Source organism: Talaromyces marneffei, chromosome 7 (genome assembly GCF_009556855.1).
Source record: "Talaromyces marneffei chromosome 7, complete sequence".
Taxonomy (NCBI): domain Eukaryota; kingdom Fungi; phylum Ascomycota; class Eurotiomycetes; order Eurotiales; family Trichocomaceae; genus Talaromyces; species Talaromyces marneffei.
In genome coordinates this window covers 1,519,789-1,535,990 of record NC_072354.1, presented here as the reverse complement: position 1 = coordinate 1,535,990, position 16,202 = coordinate 1,519,789, and the positions used below count along the sequence as shown (strand labels likewise).

At 45.4% G+C, this 16,202-nt stretch overlaps 7 protein-coding genes across 7 annotated transcripts; 5 read left to right on the top strand and 2 right to left on the bottom strand.

Annotated features, from left to right (window-relative positions):
• Positions 1-541: 541 nt before the first annotated feature.
• On the bottom strand, positions 542-1,251 carry EYB26_009210 (uncharacterized protein; the record flags this gene model as incomplete). The annotated part of the gene is made up of 5 exons (XM_054268460.1): positions 542-838; positions 921-936; positions 1,007-1,055; positions 1,124-1,150; positions 1,221-1,251. 5 exons carry the CDS (start codon positions 1,249-1,251, stop codon positions 542-544), a joined length of 420 nt encoding a protein of 139 aa, XP_054124435.1.
• Positions 1,252-2,155: 904 nt separating this feature from the next.
• EYB26_009209 (uncharacterized protein) lies at positions 2,156-4,471 on the top strand (the record flags this gene model as incomplete). The annotated part of the gene is made up of 4 exons (XM_054268459.1): positions 2,156-2,197; positions 2,265-2,463; positions 2,530-3,386; positions 3,449-4,471. 4 exons carry the CDS (start codon positions 2,156-2,158, stop codon positions 4,469-4,471), a joined length of 2,121 nt encoding a protein of 706 aa, XP_054124434.1.
• Positions 4,472-5,723: 1,252 nt separating this feature from the next.
• EYB26_009208 (uncharacterized protein) lies at positions 5,724-6,847 on the top strand (the record flags this gene model as incomplete). The annotated part of the gene is made up of 3 exons (XM_054268458.1): positions 5,724-6,076; positions 6,137-6,443; positions 6,497-6,847. The coding sequence occupies 3 exons, from the start codon at positions 5,724-5,726 to the stop codon at positions 6,845-6,847; spliced, it is 1,011 nt and encodes a 336-aa protein (XP_054124433.1).
• Positions 6,848-7,617: 770 nt separating this feature from the next.
• Positions 7,618-8,324, bottom strand: EYB26_009207 (uncharacterized protein; the record flags this gene model as incomplete). The annotated part of the gene is made up of 3 exons (XM_054268457.1): positions 7,618-7,624; positions 7,676-7,737; positions 7,815-8,324. 3 exons carry the CDS (start codon positions 8,322-8,324, stop codon positions 7,618-7,620), a joined length of 579 nt encoding a protein of 192 aa, XP_054124432.1.
• Positions 8,325-8,535: 211 nt separating this feature from the next.
• EYB26_009206 (uncharacterized protein) lies at positions 8,536-9,003 on the top strand (the record flags this gene model as incomplete). Its single annotated transcript, XM_054268456.1, has 5 exons — positions 8,536-8,538; positions 8,597-8,653; positions 8,714-8,758; positions 8,815-8,899; positions 8,975-9,003. The coding sequence occupies 5 exons, from the start codon at positions 8,536-8,538 to the stop codon at positions 9,001-9,003; spliced, it is 219 nt and encodes a 72-aa protein (XP_054124431.1).
• A 446-nt stretch (positions 9,004-9,449) lies between these two features.
• On the top strand, positions 9,450-11,885 carry EYB26_009205 (uncharacterized protein; the record flags this gene model as incomplete). Its single annotated transcript, XM_054268455.1, has 4 exons — positions 9,450-9,642; positions 9,709-10,029; positions 10,077-11,797; positions 11,853-11,885. The coding sequence occupies 4 exons, from the start codon at positions 9,450-9,452 to the stop codon at positions 11,883-11,885; spliced, it is 2,268 nt and encodes a 755-aa protein (XP_054124430.1).
• Positions 11,886-13,781: 1,896 nt separating this feature from the next.
• On the top strand, positions 13,782-15,094 carry EYB26_009204 (uncharacterized protein; the record flags this gene model as incomplete). The annotated part of the gene is made up of 4 exons (XM_054268454.1): positions 13,782-13,805; positions 13,990-14,005; positions 14,122-14,393; positions 14,447-15,094. 4 exons carry the CDS (start codon positions 13,782-13,784, stop codon positions 15,092-15,094), a joined length of 960 nt encoding a protein of 319 aa, XP_054124429.1.
• Between the last annotated feature and the right edge of the window lie 1,108 nt (positions 15,095-16,202).

The following is a 16,202-nucleotide window of genomic DNA, read 5'->3' as shown; positions in this document are numbered from 1 at the left end:
TTTCCAAATTCTGGGGATAGAAGATCACGCTATTGCATCGCCCATTGCTTTTGTAGTCCCGACAGTGACAGCTTAAGAGCAACTGGTACTTTCTAATGGGATCAGCAGAAGACAACGTAGCTTGTACGACCATTGGGACTTTTTATAGGTATATCTACCTTCGTATGAAAGAGGTGTGCGATTGATGTTTGAATTGTTCAGGTTGAGGTTTTCAGATATTTGTTTGTCGTGTATATGAAGGTTTTGCGTTAGTATACAAAAATTCTTGATGCACATGATTACCTAGGTAGTCGACATGTCATATTCCTTCTATGAATGTCCAATATATTTTATCGGTATATCCCAATATCATTAAGTATATATATTAAGAAGTTGTGTTCTAGTACACATCAATAAACATATCATCCTGTTGGATCCATCACAACAGAATTTTGATTCCACGCCCATCATAGGAAACAAGCCAAGCCAGTCTCTAGTTGTTTATACAAACGGAAATAAGAAAAGCACCAACTCGACCAAGGATACATGTGCATCCGGATGACTAAACAGGCAACTCAGCGTTCCTCCTCTGTCCCGCCAAAGTATTTAAAACCTGTTGAATATATGGTCCGATCACGGGGACACCCCCTACAAACTGGCCAATCGTCACCAAAAAGTCACCGAACAGGATCAGGATACCGTATAACTCGACACAGAACCCGATCAAGGGCCATCGGAAGAGGATAAGTAGGATTCCACCGGCGAATGCGGCGGTTCCTCTGAGTTTTGCGGGACGCGAAAAGAAGGCGATTGTTTTTTGGATGCCGATTATAAGAGTTAGGCCAATTAGGAAGAGGATCTGGACATTCGAGAACACGGAAGGTTAGATTTGTTTTGAGCTGATATCAGAGTGATCGACAGGAGGTTGGGGTTGTACTGACATTTCCCATGGCAAGCCTAGATGCGAAATGTTGTTAGTTAAGAGGTCCTTTCTCCAAATTTATCATTTGCGACATGCGGAACATACATAGACCTATCAAAGAACATCAACACTCCTCCGAAGAGAAATAAACCGCCTATATCCGTCCATTAGTGTCCCCTCCTTCGATATTTGTTCGCCGAGCGTAGAATGTCCAAAACGTACCGCCGGTGCAGAAGATTGCACCAATCTCTATTTATTCAAAAGAGACGTTAGCCTCTAATCGAAAAATATAATCTGGTTTCGAATAGGAGAAACTCACTCTGCGTCTCTGAAAGCCACATGGTAGGCATTTTGATAAGACCGAAGCTCTCGCCCAAGTTTTGACTCCAAGGTTCTTCAACAGCTAGACGGCGCAATTGCAATATTTGATCAGACACGAATAATGAGTTCTGATGCTGCCAGACCGAAATCCTCCGCCCAATTCAATTTAATACTGCCAGTCTTGTTTGTTTGTTTTTCGACAGTTGCACGCAAAAACACGGTGTCCTTATCGATACGATTCACCAACGAATTCGTGCGCGGTTCAATAAGCGTGAAAATGCAATCGATGCAAAGGAAATTCGTCAACTCGTTCCAATGGTAAACGGATTCTGGTTCGTCAAAGCGTATTGTGAAGTTGTGTTTTTATGTGTTTGACAGGAGCATGAGGTCCCCCTTTTCTGCCAGGATTTTCAAAAGCGGAAATTGTATAAGCTGCACCGCGTCTAACCGTTTGCGGTTGGCGGTCAGATTTAGGGCTCAGGTCTCTTCTAACTACATGCGGTATAGCGTGTTGCTGCTTTAATGCTTGGAATGCGGCTCTGTTTACCAGCTTCATCTTCTGATCCGATCGTCTTGGGCATTGGTAGATACACATTAGCCTACATAATCACGACGAAGACCGCGGGGAATTAAGTATGCAAATACGTACAAAGTTGAGGAGGATATCACTATCCAATGGGATCAGTCAGATAAGCGCGATATCGATAAGGGCTGGCCGTCCAGATTTGGCAGGTCAATCCCGATGAGAGGGCGTAATAATAATGTTAATCACAAGGAGGGATCAAAATGGGGCAACTGGAATCCTATACCTATTTCCATCTTAATTGCTTTCTCATGAGAGAGGGGCCTTAGTGCGGGGCTACTGGCCTCATATTGGAAGTTCATTGCCCATCCATCAGTGAGATCTTGACACTGTGAGCGCTCAGCGTCGAAATGCCTCGGCGACCCTCGTGCTTAACATGTCGATCGCGAAAAGTTAGTCGGTGACCGGTGCTTTGATGGTTGGAAAGCCAAATTGAACTGATGATATGACATATGACAGGCCAAGTGCGATCGCCTTCTTCCACGGTGTTCCACCTGTGTTAAGCTCAACCGTTCATGCCTGACTCCTGAACGAAAATGTGAATTTGTTTGGCTACATTTCGGAGCCAACGATATTTTGAAGCACGGAGCCAATTTTGACGATGGGCAGCAGGATCGTGGGTTTAAGTTCAGCTCTGGTAGGGATTCATTACTTTCCAGTGAGTGGGCTTCATTGCGGGATCTTATTTTCTAGGCGTATATCATTGCTAACGTACTGCTGAAAGATGATGAGCGTGCTAGACATACTGCACAAATCATTTCGTCAACTTCAAATACCTCTCTGAACGCAATCTTGGAACAGATAGATGTGCAAAGTACCAAGGTGAACATTACAACTTTCAACCACGGCCCCTTTGGCGTGTTTCAAGTTGAGAATAACACCAAGAAAGAAGTTGAAGAACTTGAATCCGTGATCTCTGGCAATAGGAAAGCAAGATCAGATACGGCTGAGAGCCGTGATGTGGATAATTTGAATTTGTCCCTCAATGTGGATGAATATCCAGATTTCGACTTGGATCCCCAACTATGGGAAAACGAACAGACCGTACTAGGATCAGGTCAAGGAGACCTCCTAGAGCTGTTTCTACAAGAGTCTGACGATTATTCTAATGACTTTGTTACCAGTGATGAGCATCCTTATGGTTCAATCATTGCGATGCCAACGGCATTTGCTACAGATTTCTCCGATCTTGATATGAAGTCCATCGGACACCTCCTCGATCGTTACCGCAACAGTCTTATAACAAGCTTTCTTCCCGTTAGGAAATATCATACGTCTCCATGGGAGTCTATTCACGTACCCAAAGTCCATGAAGCATTGGGAGAGGCTATGGTTTCAGGAGAAGTGACCCATGCCAAGATGGGTCTTTTCTTTGCTGTCTTAGGTGCCAGTGCATTTCACCTACATATGCAGACGTACAACATGGGAATGTACGACCAAAGGTGGAAGGTGCTCGGGGAAAACTTCCGATTGCGAGCTCGAAAAAGACTTCGATTGTCTCTGGCTAACCTCTCAACGACTATGCCAGCTGAGCAGGTTGCGGATACCATACTTGCGTTCACGAGCATGTATACTATCAGCGTAAGCTATAACCTCATATATTATTTTCATGACAATGAACTGATTTTCATCCATATGGATAGGTTGTTAGTGCGCAGTTGGAAGATACATATATCTACCTTAGAGAAATCAACCGCTTGATTGCTATATATGGAATGGAGCTAAGTCGCATATCAACAACACTACGAATCTTGCACAACATATTCTATTATATACAAACTATGCAAGATACAGTGGGAGTTTTCAGTGGTGGAAACCTTATTCGATCCCCATCTTTACGTGCAAAACGGAGTATCCTCGTTGACTCAGTCAATAGTGACTCGGGTCACTGGAGTTTAAAGGGTTTCCCTTCCAGCGACACAGCGAGTTCAATCCTAGATGCCTGCGTTTGCGAAGACGACAGTAGCAGTCAGTCATTATTTGAGCGCGTATTTTCAGTTCCGATCTCCTTGTTTCAGCTGATATCGCGTGTCACGGCTCTGGTACATGAGACTGAAGAAGTCGCCAACAATGGAACAACGCACACCAACCTTTCGTCGCTGTCGTACACAGTCAACCAACTAGAAACGGAAATTTGGGACTGGAATGCGAACGTTTCAAGTACATCAAAAGATGCTTTATCACCAAGTCCCACGACTTGCCTACACGAAATCCCATTCTCCTCACCAGCGCCATTAGACACTAGAAACCAGCCCATTGAATCGCCATTACACCACTACATCGAAGCAATGCACTCTGCGGTCCTAGTATATTTCTACCGCTGTGTCCGCAAAGTCGACCCCTTAATGATCCAACACCTCGTCGACAAAGTAGTAGAGTCTCTAACACTATGTACGGAACTGAGACAACAGTCAAACGATCCATCATCGGATACATGCTGGGCATTATTTGTTGCTGGCTGTGAGGTACTCAACCCGGCAACCCGGAAACGAGTCAAAGACCTTTTCGCCATAGAAAGATCCCGCACGGGAATACGTATGTTTGAGAAGGCGAGTCAGGCTGCGATGGAGGTGTGGTCTGTTCGAGACCGGCGGAAGAATCGGCATTTGAGTTGGTCGACGGTGTTGAAGGAGAGTAATATGTTGGATGGATTGATGATTAGTTGATTGGATTTCCTTCTTCTTGATGACAATGTATTGCTATTTTAGTTGCTCTTGAGTGTTTTATTTTTAGCAAGCAGTTAGATTGGATGTATGCCCATTAGGATTATACTAATGATATAATAAGCACATTGAGTGGCTTGCACTTGGAAGAAAGCAATCTGCAACCACTTCTTCTACCTAGATAGTGTTTGAGTAGCCCTACACGTAATTCGTAGTATGTAATCGTATCACCATGCCCTCACCCAACAATTAATACCTAGTCAGCGGCCCATGACTGTAAACACAAACCCTAATAGGAAATCAAATACGGGCCACTTGCCGAGGAAATCCACCAAGGAGACGATGCACCGCAAAAATGTCCAAGACACGGATAAATTGTCAAAATGAATTGTAAATTGGGGAAGGTCAAGTCCGTTAGTCCCAATCCACATGCATTATCTGTGACGCCACAATATGTTGCACTCTATCGTTGTCCCCCCGTTTCGACTGTATATTTTAACTCCCTCGTATTAGGTCCTCTCCGAGATCCATTTTCAAGGATGTTATCTAGATAGACATCTCTTACCAAATAGATGAGCAATTTGTGAATGGGTGTAGCTCTCGGAAGCTGCTAACCATGCCTTGCCCTAAAATGGATGGATTGACCCAATTTGGTAATAACCGATCTCTCCTATTTTAGAAATCCTGTGGTTGAAAGCGAAAAATCAACATTCCGATTGAAAATCTTCCTTCATCTTTAACAGTACTCATACAACAGCCACATACATTCTTTTCAATAAGGAGGAATATCTCACATCCTTACACTTACGTCTTCTACTCCTCAATAGTGTCTATAACCCCCTTGACTCTGTCCTCCCTCGTCAAACAAAGTACATATCTATAATTTCCTTTACTCTCTTTAGCTTCTCTGTACCCACAAAATTTAGATACTAGGGCAAGCAATTCCCGATGTGGTGGGCTGTTCGCGAGGCTGCAGGTTCGTATCATACCCACTTCAGCGTTCTCGGAGAGCAGTTTCCTCATAGCTTATCAATTCCGATGTTTCATTATCATACCTTCTGTGGAAGTGAATCCTGTGCTGAGGCAGCTTGGTATTAATGCAAGATAAATAATACTGCTTGGTGGAGGGGGATTGACAGACATAAATATAGCATCGATATTCGCCCGCTGAAAGGTGACTGACAATATTGCGCTCTTCCAAACTTTATACATTATACACTCCACAAATACAAACAACCACTTCTAATCCATAATAATGGTCATCGCCATCCCACCGGTCGTAATCGGCCCAACCCAGAAAAAGCGAACCAAAGCCACAAAGCAACTCCCCCAATCCCTAATCGACACAACCAAAAATGTCTCCAAAGTCCAGCGCTTTGATCCTGAGAGGCATATCAACTTCACAGATCCCGAGAAGGTCTATAGCATGAAGGAGATTGGACGCGAGGGAGCTGGCATATCACCCGTTGCTCTAACAACACCTTTTTCCTTGTTCACTCAAGAGGCTATTGAGCAGATAAGAGCGGAGTTGTTCACGCCCGAGATTTTGGAGAATCATCATGTTACGTCGGATTTTGCTTCGAATATGCTTAGGGGTTATGGCGCAAGGTAAGTCTTTTCATCCCCCAAGTGTACACATGGTTTTGTCGCACTGACATGTTTGGATAGAAATGCGCCATTCATTCACTCTGTTTGGAATAACCCCAAGGTGCTCGAGATCCTATCCAAGCTTGCTGGGGTAGAACTTGTCCCTATCTATGAATATGATACTGGCCATACCAACGTCTCCATCGACGATAGTAAGACCACGGCCACTAATGGGGAGGATAAAGATGAAACGGCATTTGCATGGCACTACGACAGTGTCCCATTCGTCTGCGTCACCATGTTATCCGATTGTACGGGCATGGTGGGCGGCGAAACAGCCGTTCGACTGGGGGAAGATAAAGTGATGAAGGTCCGTGGACCAACACAAGTATGTCTTCCTACTCCCCTGGAGTCATTATAGCTCTAATAATGTGGTGATAGGGCTGTGCCGTCATAATGCAAGGCCGCTACATCGAACACCAAGCTCTCAAGGCTCGTGGTGGTGCTGAGCGAATCACAATGATAACATCCTTCCGCCCCAAATCAGCACTGATCAAAGACGAGACGATCCTCGTTGGCATGAGACCTATAAGTCATCTCCCAGAGCTTTATCTACAGTACAGTGAATATAGGCTAGAAATTTTGGAGGAACGAATTCGAGATCAACTCAGAAAGGTGAGGGAGAGGAAGCGGGCATCGTTGGAGTTTGATACGAAAGGAGTGAAGGAGTTTTTGAGGGAGCAGAGGGAGTATATTGATACGACGATTGGGGAAATGGTTGAGCTGGATTGAGTCTACCTAGGTAGGTTAATAATTGACGGATATGGAGGTTGGTTCTTGGACGAGAGCTAGTTCTTCAAGTGAATTTGAAACATATATTGCTCTCGGAATAAACTTTGGATGTTCATGTTATCTTTCCAGAATAACAACCTCATGGCTTTCCTGAATGTACAGTAAACATTTATTCGATTTCCTCACTATATCGAGCGTTACAATGAGCAAGTACTAATCGTATGAAAAGAGTTGAGAAATTCTATACGGATAGAGCTGGGTGGACTTATGCGTACGGGGCTTTTGTATTTCCACGCACGTTTATTAGAGCGATGGTCTTGGCACGGAACGCAAAAGCAGCAAATCTCCTGTGTGCAACGGCTTTTTCTTCCTTAAATTTTCAGTCAACAATTGAACAACCAACACACTACACCCTGGATTTGCAAACAACAATTGATATGGAGCGGTATCTTTAAGAATTTTAATGATGGATTCTTGAAAACATTACTACTGTCTTATTACTAATTATCCCTCTACTCTACTATTCTGACACGATTGAAACGTGCATCAACACAACCCAACCCGCCACAACCAACAGTGTCAATTGACCCTGTAACTGATGAACCTTCCTATGGAGTGTCGGTATCGGTTGTATTGGTTCTCTTCTGAACCAGGCGAAGATTAACTTTCTTCTTGAATGGTCACGATTAAGCCGGAGCGTTTTCTTTGAACCTGTCTCGAGAGGGGCATGTGGGTGGAAAGGGCTTGACTTTGTTGGCCTGACATGTCTGTCAGATGCTGCGTACTATTAGTAATAGTTCAAATAAAAAATCTTGATGTTTGACTTACAGGTCGGTCAAGTAATTAGAATCTCGTATCCAATTTGAGGAAATAAAAACACTCCCGAAGTCCTGGTCTACTTCAGCACCACATGGGCACCTCTAGCCTCCAAGAAATTCTCCGCAACACCCTGTCCCAATGTCCTCACAACCCCAAATATCTCTCGATTGTGATATCGCAATCTCGTCTTCGGATCCGTATACGGTGCCGGAAGACCAGTAAGATCACAGTACCGATGCTGATGAGCAGGACTCAACGACGGTGCAGACTCGATATTCGTATACGTAACCGCCGGACCACCCGTGTAAGAAGAATTATTTGCAGCTTTGAGGTTCCTTTCTAGGACAAGTGTAGATAGACTCTGGGCTGCCTGTGCGATGTTGGGGGTACGCGCGGCTGTGCCTGTCGCGACGACGGGGGTTTGGGAGCCGTCCGTTGTGCTGCTGACTGCGAAGGGTGTGGTGGCACCGGAGTTGACCTGAGTTGCCATTGAGGACGCTTCTTTGCGGGAGGATTCGGAGAGGAGTTGTTTGACGTTTTTGTTACGGCGTTGGGAGGGCCTCCAGTGTGAGTTGCGGAAGGGTCGGGGGATGGAGGCGATGTCGAGAGAGTCAAGGAGCTCTTGGTGCTCTTCGGTAGTGGCGTTTGCAGGAGGCATGTTGGCTATCGGTTCGTGATGATTTTCAAGATGTAATCGAAGTTTTCAAAGGTAGATGTAGCTGTTTGGAAGATGTGGTAGATGATGGAATGAATGGTTGTTAATGTCGGACGAATCACGTGTCAGAATCGCCGGAGAGCTTTCTTTATCGCGCATTCTTGGCACCATCAACACAACAATCAACTCCTCGACTGCAGATTGATCGCGCAACATGGTTAGTAGACTGATCTATATGAGCTGACGGGAATCAAATATACTAATGTTATTGATAGGAGAGCCCACACGAGCATCAACAGAGTTTACTACTCTCCCGAATCATCACCAACATTGTATGTAAACACTGCAAACACTGCAATTCATCCTAACAACAAATCTAACACGACAAACAGGAAAAACTCAATGAAGCAGTCATGGTCTTGAACAAGAGTCTTCAGGTTTGTCACGCCAGAATGTCACATCCCAGAAAAGGCCCATGCTAACTTCTCTCCAGGAAGTCAATGTCCAAAACATGAACGTCGAATTGGTGGCGCAAATGTTCAAGAACTACCAGTCCAATGTCTTGTTTCACCTTGAAGGTTGGTCTTTCTATATGTATTCAACTACAAAGGAATAATATTCGTTGAGAATGCTAATGAGTGGTATATGTTTAGCAACGGACAATATCAAAGACCCTGCTTGATATACACCAAGAGCAGGAAGCAATATTTGAATTTATGATTTATGACGTATTAGAAATACCCATGGAATAGGACCAGACAACATATATGACCATAAATTGCCTTTTAACGATACAATTCGTCGTAGTTGTAGGATATATATGACTTGAGATTGATCCAATGAAAATCATGGTCTTGGCGATGTCGGCATGGATCTTAGCTTTCTGACCAGCTCCGGAACCTTCAAAGAATTCAGCATCCCTGCAGACATCACCACTTTCTGAAACCACCTTCCAAAGTACTGGAATTAGTTTCGCTGTACTTTCAACACCTTCCGTCTAGAATCTTCACCACGTATTCGGCGACTACATGTGACATTCCAACGATGATGGTACAAGCTTAATTTCACACGCCGCATCTCCTCTTGAAACGATCTTCAACACCCTCCTTCAAAGGAGCTTGAGACAAAATGACAATCACCTCAGAGCGAATCATCACTTCATCGCGCGCGAGCGGTTCAAGTCACAGAGACTCACCAAAACCGCCACCGAAAATCTACAATGTCCAAGAATACCCATTCAAGGGTTATCGTTCCCCTCAACCAGATGGCTACGAGCAGAGCAGGTCATCACCAAGTTCGAGCGCGATCGTAATTGATAATGGTAAACCAGTCCTCCGCAATCTCAAATGTCAAAAAGAAGTAACAAGCTAATCTTTGATGTGACTAGGCTCCCACACCGTCAAAGCAGGATGGTCATTCGATAAATTCCCCCGATTCATGCTACCGCCCGTAATGAGCCGATATCGAGATCGGAAACTCAACAAGGCTTGTCAATTCATTGGCTACGATGCGTATGTCGATGCCACGACACGAGGACAGTTACGATACGCTTTCGATCCTGGTACCAGTGTGGTCGGAAACTGGGATGTTATGGAGGGCGTCCTAGACTACGTCTTCTTGAAATTGGGCGTGGACGGTTCACAGGGTTCGGTTGATAGACCAATTGTGATGACGGAGCCTATTGCGAATTTGACGTATCCGCGACGCAGTAAGTTGTTTCTCTGCAAGGTTGATGAGATGGAGCTGACGGTATAGTGATGAATGAAATTCTGTTCGAGTGCTACGGTGTCCCGTCCGTTGCCTACGGAATCGATTCGCTTTTCTCGTATCGATACAATCATGGCAAAACTGGATTGGTCGTATCATCTTCGCATACGTCAACACATGTCATTCCTGTTCTGAATTCGAAAGCATTACTATCAAATGCGACAAGGCTGAACTGGGGTGGAATGCAGGCTTCGGAATACTTGTTGAAGCTCATGCGACTCAAATATCCGACATTCCCGGCACGCATGATAGAGCATCAAATGGAGGATCTCGTGCACAAACTCTGCTACGTCTCTACGGACTACAACGAGGAGCTTAGTCATTTCCTGGACTGGACGGGTCTCGAAGATCGAGATTATGTCGTTCAGTACCCGTTCACGGAGCACGTTGTCGTCGAAAAGACGCAAGAGGAGCTTGATAAAATCGCAGAACGGAAAAAGGAAAGTGGACGACGTCTACAAGAGCAAGCTGCAAAGATGCGCTTGGAGAAATTGATGAAAAAGGAACAAGAGCTGGAGTACTACAAGGATCTACAGCAGAAACTGGCTTCACAGACCAAGAAGGAGGTCAGGCGCATATTGGAGGCCGAGGATATGAAAGACGAGACACACCTTGAACGTACAATTCGGGATCTTGAACGGTCTATCAAACGATCACGAAATAAAGACTTGGGTGTTGATGAAACGGAGGAAAACCCTGAGGAGGCCACGTTTCCCATGCTTGATATTCCGGACGAGGAACTAGACGAGGCGGGTCTAAAGGAGAAACGTCACCAGCGGTTAATGAAGTCGAACATGGAAGCGCGTCAACGCGCCAAAGCCGAGAAAGAGGCTGAGAAAGCCCGCATTGAAGAAGAGCAGAGACTGGACGACGAGCGACGCGAGAATGACTTCGAAGCGTGGATTGGCGAAAGACGCGCTGCCCGCGACGCTTTACTCCAGAAGATCAAGGAACGAGAACGTCTCAAAGCAGACCTTGGGAATCGAAAATCACTCGCTAGTCAGATGCGTATGAAGACACTTGCAAATCTAGCAGCGGACGGACCTAAGAAGCGACGACGAGGCGGTGATGACGACGACTTTGGTGCGGACGACGCTGATTGGGGTGTGTACCGACAAGTAGCAACGGGTGAACAGAGCGACGACGAAGAGGAAGAAGACTTGGGTGTGACCCTAAAGACACTTGAGGATCAACTACTCCAGTACGATCCCGATTTTACGCACGAACACACTCTAGACGCACAATCAGATTGGACGAAGAGTCTAGTCCACGTATTCCTGCGTGGACCATGGCCATTCGACCTCGAAAGCCAACGAGAAGCGCACCAAATCCATTTGAACGTTGAAAGGATCCGGGTCCCCGAAGTAGTCTTTCAGCCCTCCATAGCGGGAGTCGACCAAGCAGGTCTCGTTGAAATCGCAGCCGACATTTTGAACCAACGTTTTACCGCCGAAGAAGATCGTACGCGATTGCTCAAAGATGTGTTTTTGACGGGTGGAAATACCCTTTTCAAGGGATTCGAGGAACGGCTACGCACTGAGTTGGTGGGGGTTTTACCTACGAATGCGCCTTTGCATGTTAGGCGGGCTGTGGATCCGGTGCTGGATGCTTGGAAGGGAGCCGCACAGTGGGCGTCGACTGGGTCGGAGTTGGCCACTTGGTCGATTTCGAGGGCGGAGTATCAGGAGAAGGGAAGTGAATACTTGAAGGTTTGTCTTTCCTTTCTTTTGCCTTTTAGTTCCTAGTGGTTGCTAACTTGTGTAGGAACATGATTTGGGAAATGTCACCAACGTTTAAACAGCTCGATGTGTGATATGAAATCTTTGTATTATTGTACCATAACCAATTATTATCATCTAATGGCAATGGAATCAACAGAAACATACTACATACAGCCCCAACTACTACTTCGTACATACGGTATGTACGTAGTGTAGTACACACGAACCTAGACTTCGGCCAAACTGTCCGGTAGCCTCAAAACCAAGACTCGGACCCATGATACACCGTACTTACGTAGCACTACTCAGCTAAGGAATCAGCAACACTGCTAGCCAGGTACTCGAATGAACTACCACATTAGGCGTACGCCGTTGTTATAGTTATACAGCTGTATGTATCGCTGTATCACATCGTATTCGGACTTACGGATTTAACGCTCATGATTAATCTGCATTAAGTAATCACGTCATACAGAAAGTTAACTAACTAACCTAGTTAGGCAACTAGTTAACTAGTTAACCAAGTTACTTAACGTTATTGGCCGGCAAGTGGATTATTTTTGTACAAACAATACAGACTAAGTAGCCGAATGTTTCCTCTTGTAGTAAATCTTGCGAGTTACTCAGCACTTGGGATGTGAAGTAACTACACTACGTAAGGCGTAGTTCGTGAATGCAGCAGCTTAGTAGCATACTGTGTATATACGTACGGAGTACTACATAGAGGTGGATCCAATTGCTGTACCGGATCGAGACGCGGCGGACATGTGGTGGAGACGGCAACGATTTATCCGAGGTACGTAATCAGTAATCAAGTTATGCTAAGTCAAGTTGGTTATTTATACACGGCATAATTCCTTCGCTTCTCGTGCTGCTGCAAATTTCCTCCTTTGACAAGGGGAAAATGCTTCGTATACGTCTCCTGTACAGAGTAGAAGTAGGCTACGGCGTGCTCAATCACCAAGACGAGGAAGAAATTCTGCAAAGAAAATTGACACCGGATCGGCCGGCACATATACACTCGTAGTAGATCCAAGCACGGAGTACTCCGTACCCCGTACATATTTGGCACTCTAAGCAAACCTCGGAGCATCGGACATTCTGAAAAGAGGTGATTACTCATCCGGCGATATACGGACTAGCGGTGTTGTGTATTGTGTACTGTGTACTGTGTATTGAGGCGCGTATTCGCATGTCAGAGTCTACGTAGTCTCGGCGATTAATTGTTGTGGTGATATAGATAGCTCTTATTCTTAAATCTCGAGATAACTGGTTGTAAGGTACAATAGGTCTTGCATTTGGTTCGTGAGCAGCCACCAGTCATATGTAAGTATCATTCTGGCATTCTCTCTCAGTGTTATTTCTCGAACAGGCTAGCCCCATAAACAAGGACTAAAGCAGCGTCAGCCGTACACAGTAATTGACAATACTTCGTCCGTACCAGACTAACCGTACGCGGCGCCGGCGGACGGATTATTAATGGGTGGCATGTCCCCAGCCACTCTGACCATTTTCTCTTGCTTACGAGATCTTCTCTTTTCTCTCTTCCAAACGACCTCTCTTTACTTACTTAATCCAGCCTAACTTGTTTCTATACATGCGCCTGCTGTAGAATCACTTCAACACTCGGCCGGGTTCCCTGATTATTATATTGACCTGTCCACCTGTCGCGCATAGTATCCCTTGAAGTACCTCGACTCGATATAAGGCCTATTGTATGCGCCATACTGAGGTACTACTACTGCACGAGCTATTCCCAACCAATCGCCGTTCCCGCTCGGATTTCGAGAACTGCTCACAACATAACAATTCCTCTGCTTTTGCGCTCGCGACAATCAGCCTCGAAAAGCTCGGCGGTGTAATTGTCGCCTTGGCTTCATTTTGAGTATCTGATTTGCGATTTTTTTGTGTTCACGTCGCGACTGGATTGTTTAGACCCCCGATGCAGCCCGCACTAGCGCCGCATCCCAGTATGCAGCAGAGCTCCTCTGCTCAGGTAAGCAGGGACCCTCTCTTTGTCAGCAGGATCGCCGCCGTATCGAGTTCGAATATGGAAAACATTGAAACACGATATACTTCTTGTATACGAGAAGGTGTTTACAATGTTGACATGTCGTTTTTGATACGTCGCGCTTGCCTTGTCGCGTGTATCAGGAACTAGTGCTAACTCTGTACAATAGGACCATGCTGATCAGGGTAAGTCTATCAATTCCATCGGCGACACATGTTGCCTGTTACCACACAAGGAACAAGTGACATATATTGCTGCGCAACGCGATTGCATTTATTACATCATTCTAACTCCGTCGCAGTCCTCCATGATCAGCTTCTAGCTGCACAACAACATCTCCAATCACAAGGCCAAGAATCGCGACAGCCACCCTCGCAACAAGGCCACAACATAGACCCTGCAATCTCAGGAGGCGCAATGCTAGCCCCTAACACGCAGGGATCGTCGTTAGTGCTGCCTCAGGTCTTGTCCGGCGTGCAAGAGGCGGCTGCAGGAAGTGACGCTTCCCGCAAAACATATGGAAAGCGCGAATTATCGACGTCGAAACGCGCCGAACAGAACCGCGCCGCTCAAGTACGTTCTATCATTTATTTTATCGTCTCATGGATAAGACTAACGACATGTAGAGAGCATTCCGCCAACGAAAAGAAGGTTACATCCGCCAACTAGAAGCCCAAGTAAAAGACTACAAAGTCCTCAGCGAAAGCTACAAGGCCCTTCAGGCCGAAAATTACCAACTACGAGAATACATCATCAGCTTACAATCTCGTCTGATTGACTCGCAGAACGAGGTTCCCGCTTTACCAGACAACATCGACTTGACGCAGCCCCGGCCTGAGCCTCCATTGGCGGATTCACATCAACCCGAGTCCTCTCCTCCTTCGACATCTTTACCACCACCGCAGCAACAGCAACAACCGCCGCAGTCACAACGACAGCCACAACACACCTTAGCAGCAACACCAACAGCAATCCCGCCACTAGCACCGCATCAACATCCCCATCAACCGTCAACCGCACCATCAAATCCCACAAACGAGGATCTGGGACAACTAAACCGCATCGCTGTCGCGGGCCTCGGCATGCGCAAACACGCCCATTCCGATATCATCGCCAACAACAATCATAATAGCAACCAAAACAATAGAGATCATTATCTACCCGAAGATTCATATCCATGGAAACGACCACGCGGAAACGATGATGATTATGTGGATCGGAATTCGGCGGAGGTGAAGATCGAGGTTGTTCCTGGGTTGCCTAGTATGTCTTAATTCTATTTACCTGCCAGTTATATTTTCTTCCGAATTTATGGGAGGGTTACGGGCGTTATCTTTTCTTTGATGCATTTGGTGTTGGTTGTTTATGGGTTATCATATGTCTAAGTAGGTTTTTGTATGTTATTGAACAAAATGACTGTTTTATTGTCGAGCTAGTCTGATTAACCTGTACTTAGCGGTATGGCACTGAAATTTATGTTCTTCTTCCGATGGTGGTGTGCGTGGTGTGATAAAGCCCTACCCAGCTAATTTCAGAAATATAAAAGCCACATAATACGAGATGCGGAGATCAAATATCCAACTTGCGACGATAACGACTAAATAGACCTTTTGGTTTCTCTCTCTCTCTCTCTTTTTTTAAATGTAATGATAAGAAGACCCTCAAGTGCTCCATTTCTTAAGTAATAGAATCCATGATTCTCTCATTTGAAGTTCACATGGAATTGATGATGGCCCATCCTTCCAAAAACAGCAACTTTTTAGCTCCTCCCGCCAGTGGCCTCCTCCTCCTCCCACATTTGGGCAAAGTGGCAGTGATTTTTACCAGTGAAAAAGCTATGCGGGATTTTTGATATCCTCTCAACCACTCCTCGAGTTTTCTTAACTAGCCCAGTCTTTTTTCTCCACGTTCGAGATCGATATCGTATTTTCGTTAGAAATGGAGATCAAGTGCGATGGAAATATAGGGTAGATATAAATCGCTCATATTCAAAAATACCCCTGCTAATCTCAATGTCAGTGCTATTTAGCTAATGTTAATGCCATGTGCACTGCCATCCCCCTCGGCGATGGCTCGAGGATTGCCATGTGCGCGATCGAAGATGTCATCGTATAGACTATAGTTATCATGCACATGATGTAGTAGTATTCTGTCTGTTTAGCGCTTGATGATTTTGACCTTTTGTTCTTTAGTATGAGAGATATTCCCTGTGTTTTCTGAGTGATTTATTCATCTACTTAGGTAGGTAGATGCCATGGAGGACTCTTGGCTGGGATTCAGGGTATAAAGGCAGGAATCTATCTCCCAGAATCTTGGTTGTCAGCTCTCGCAGGATTTCTATTTTATCCTCCTTTCATTTGTTTCCCCTCCTTACTGTCTTTC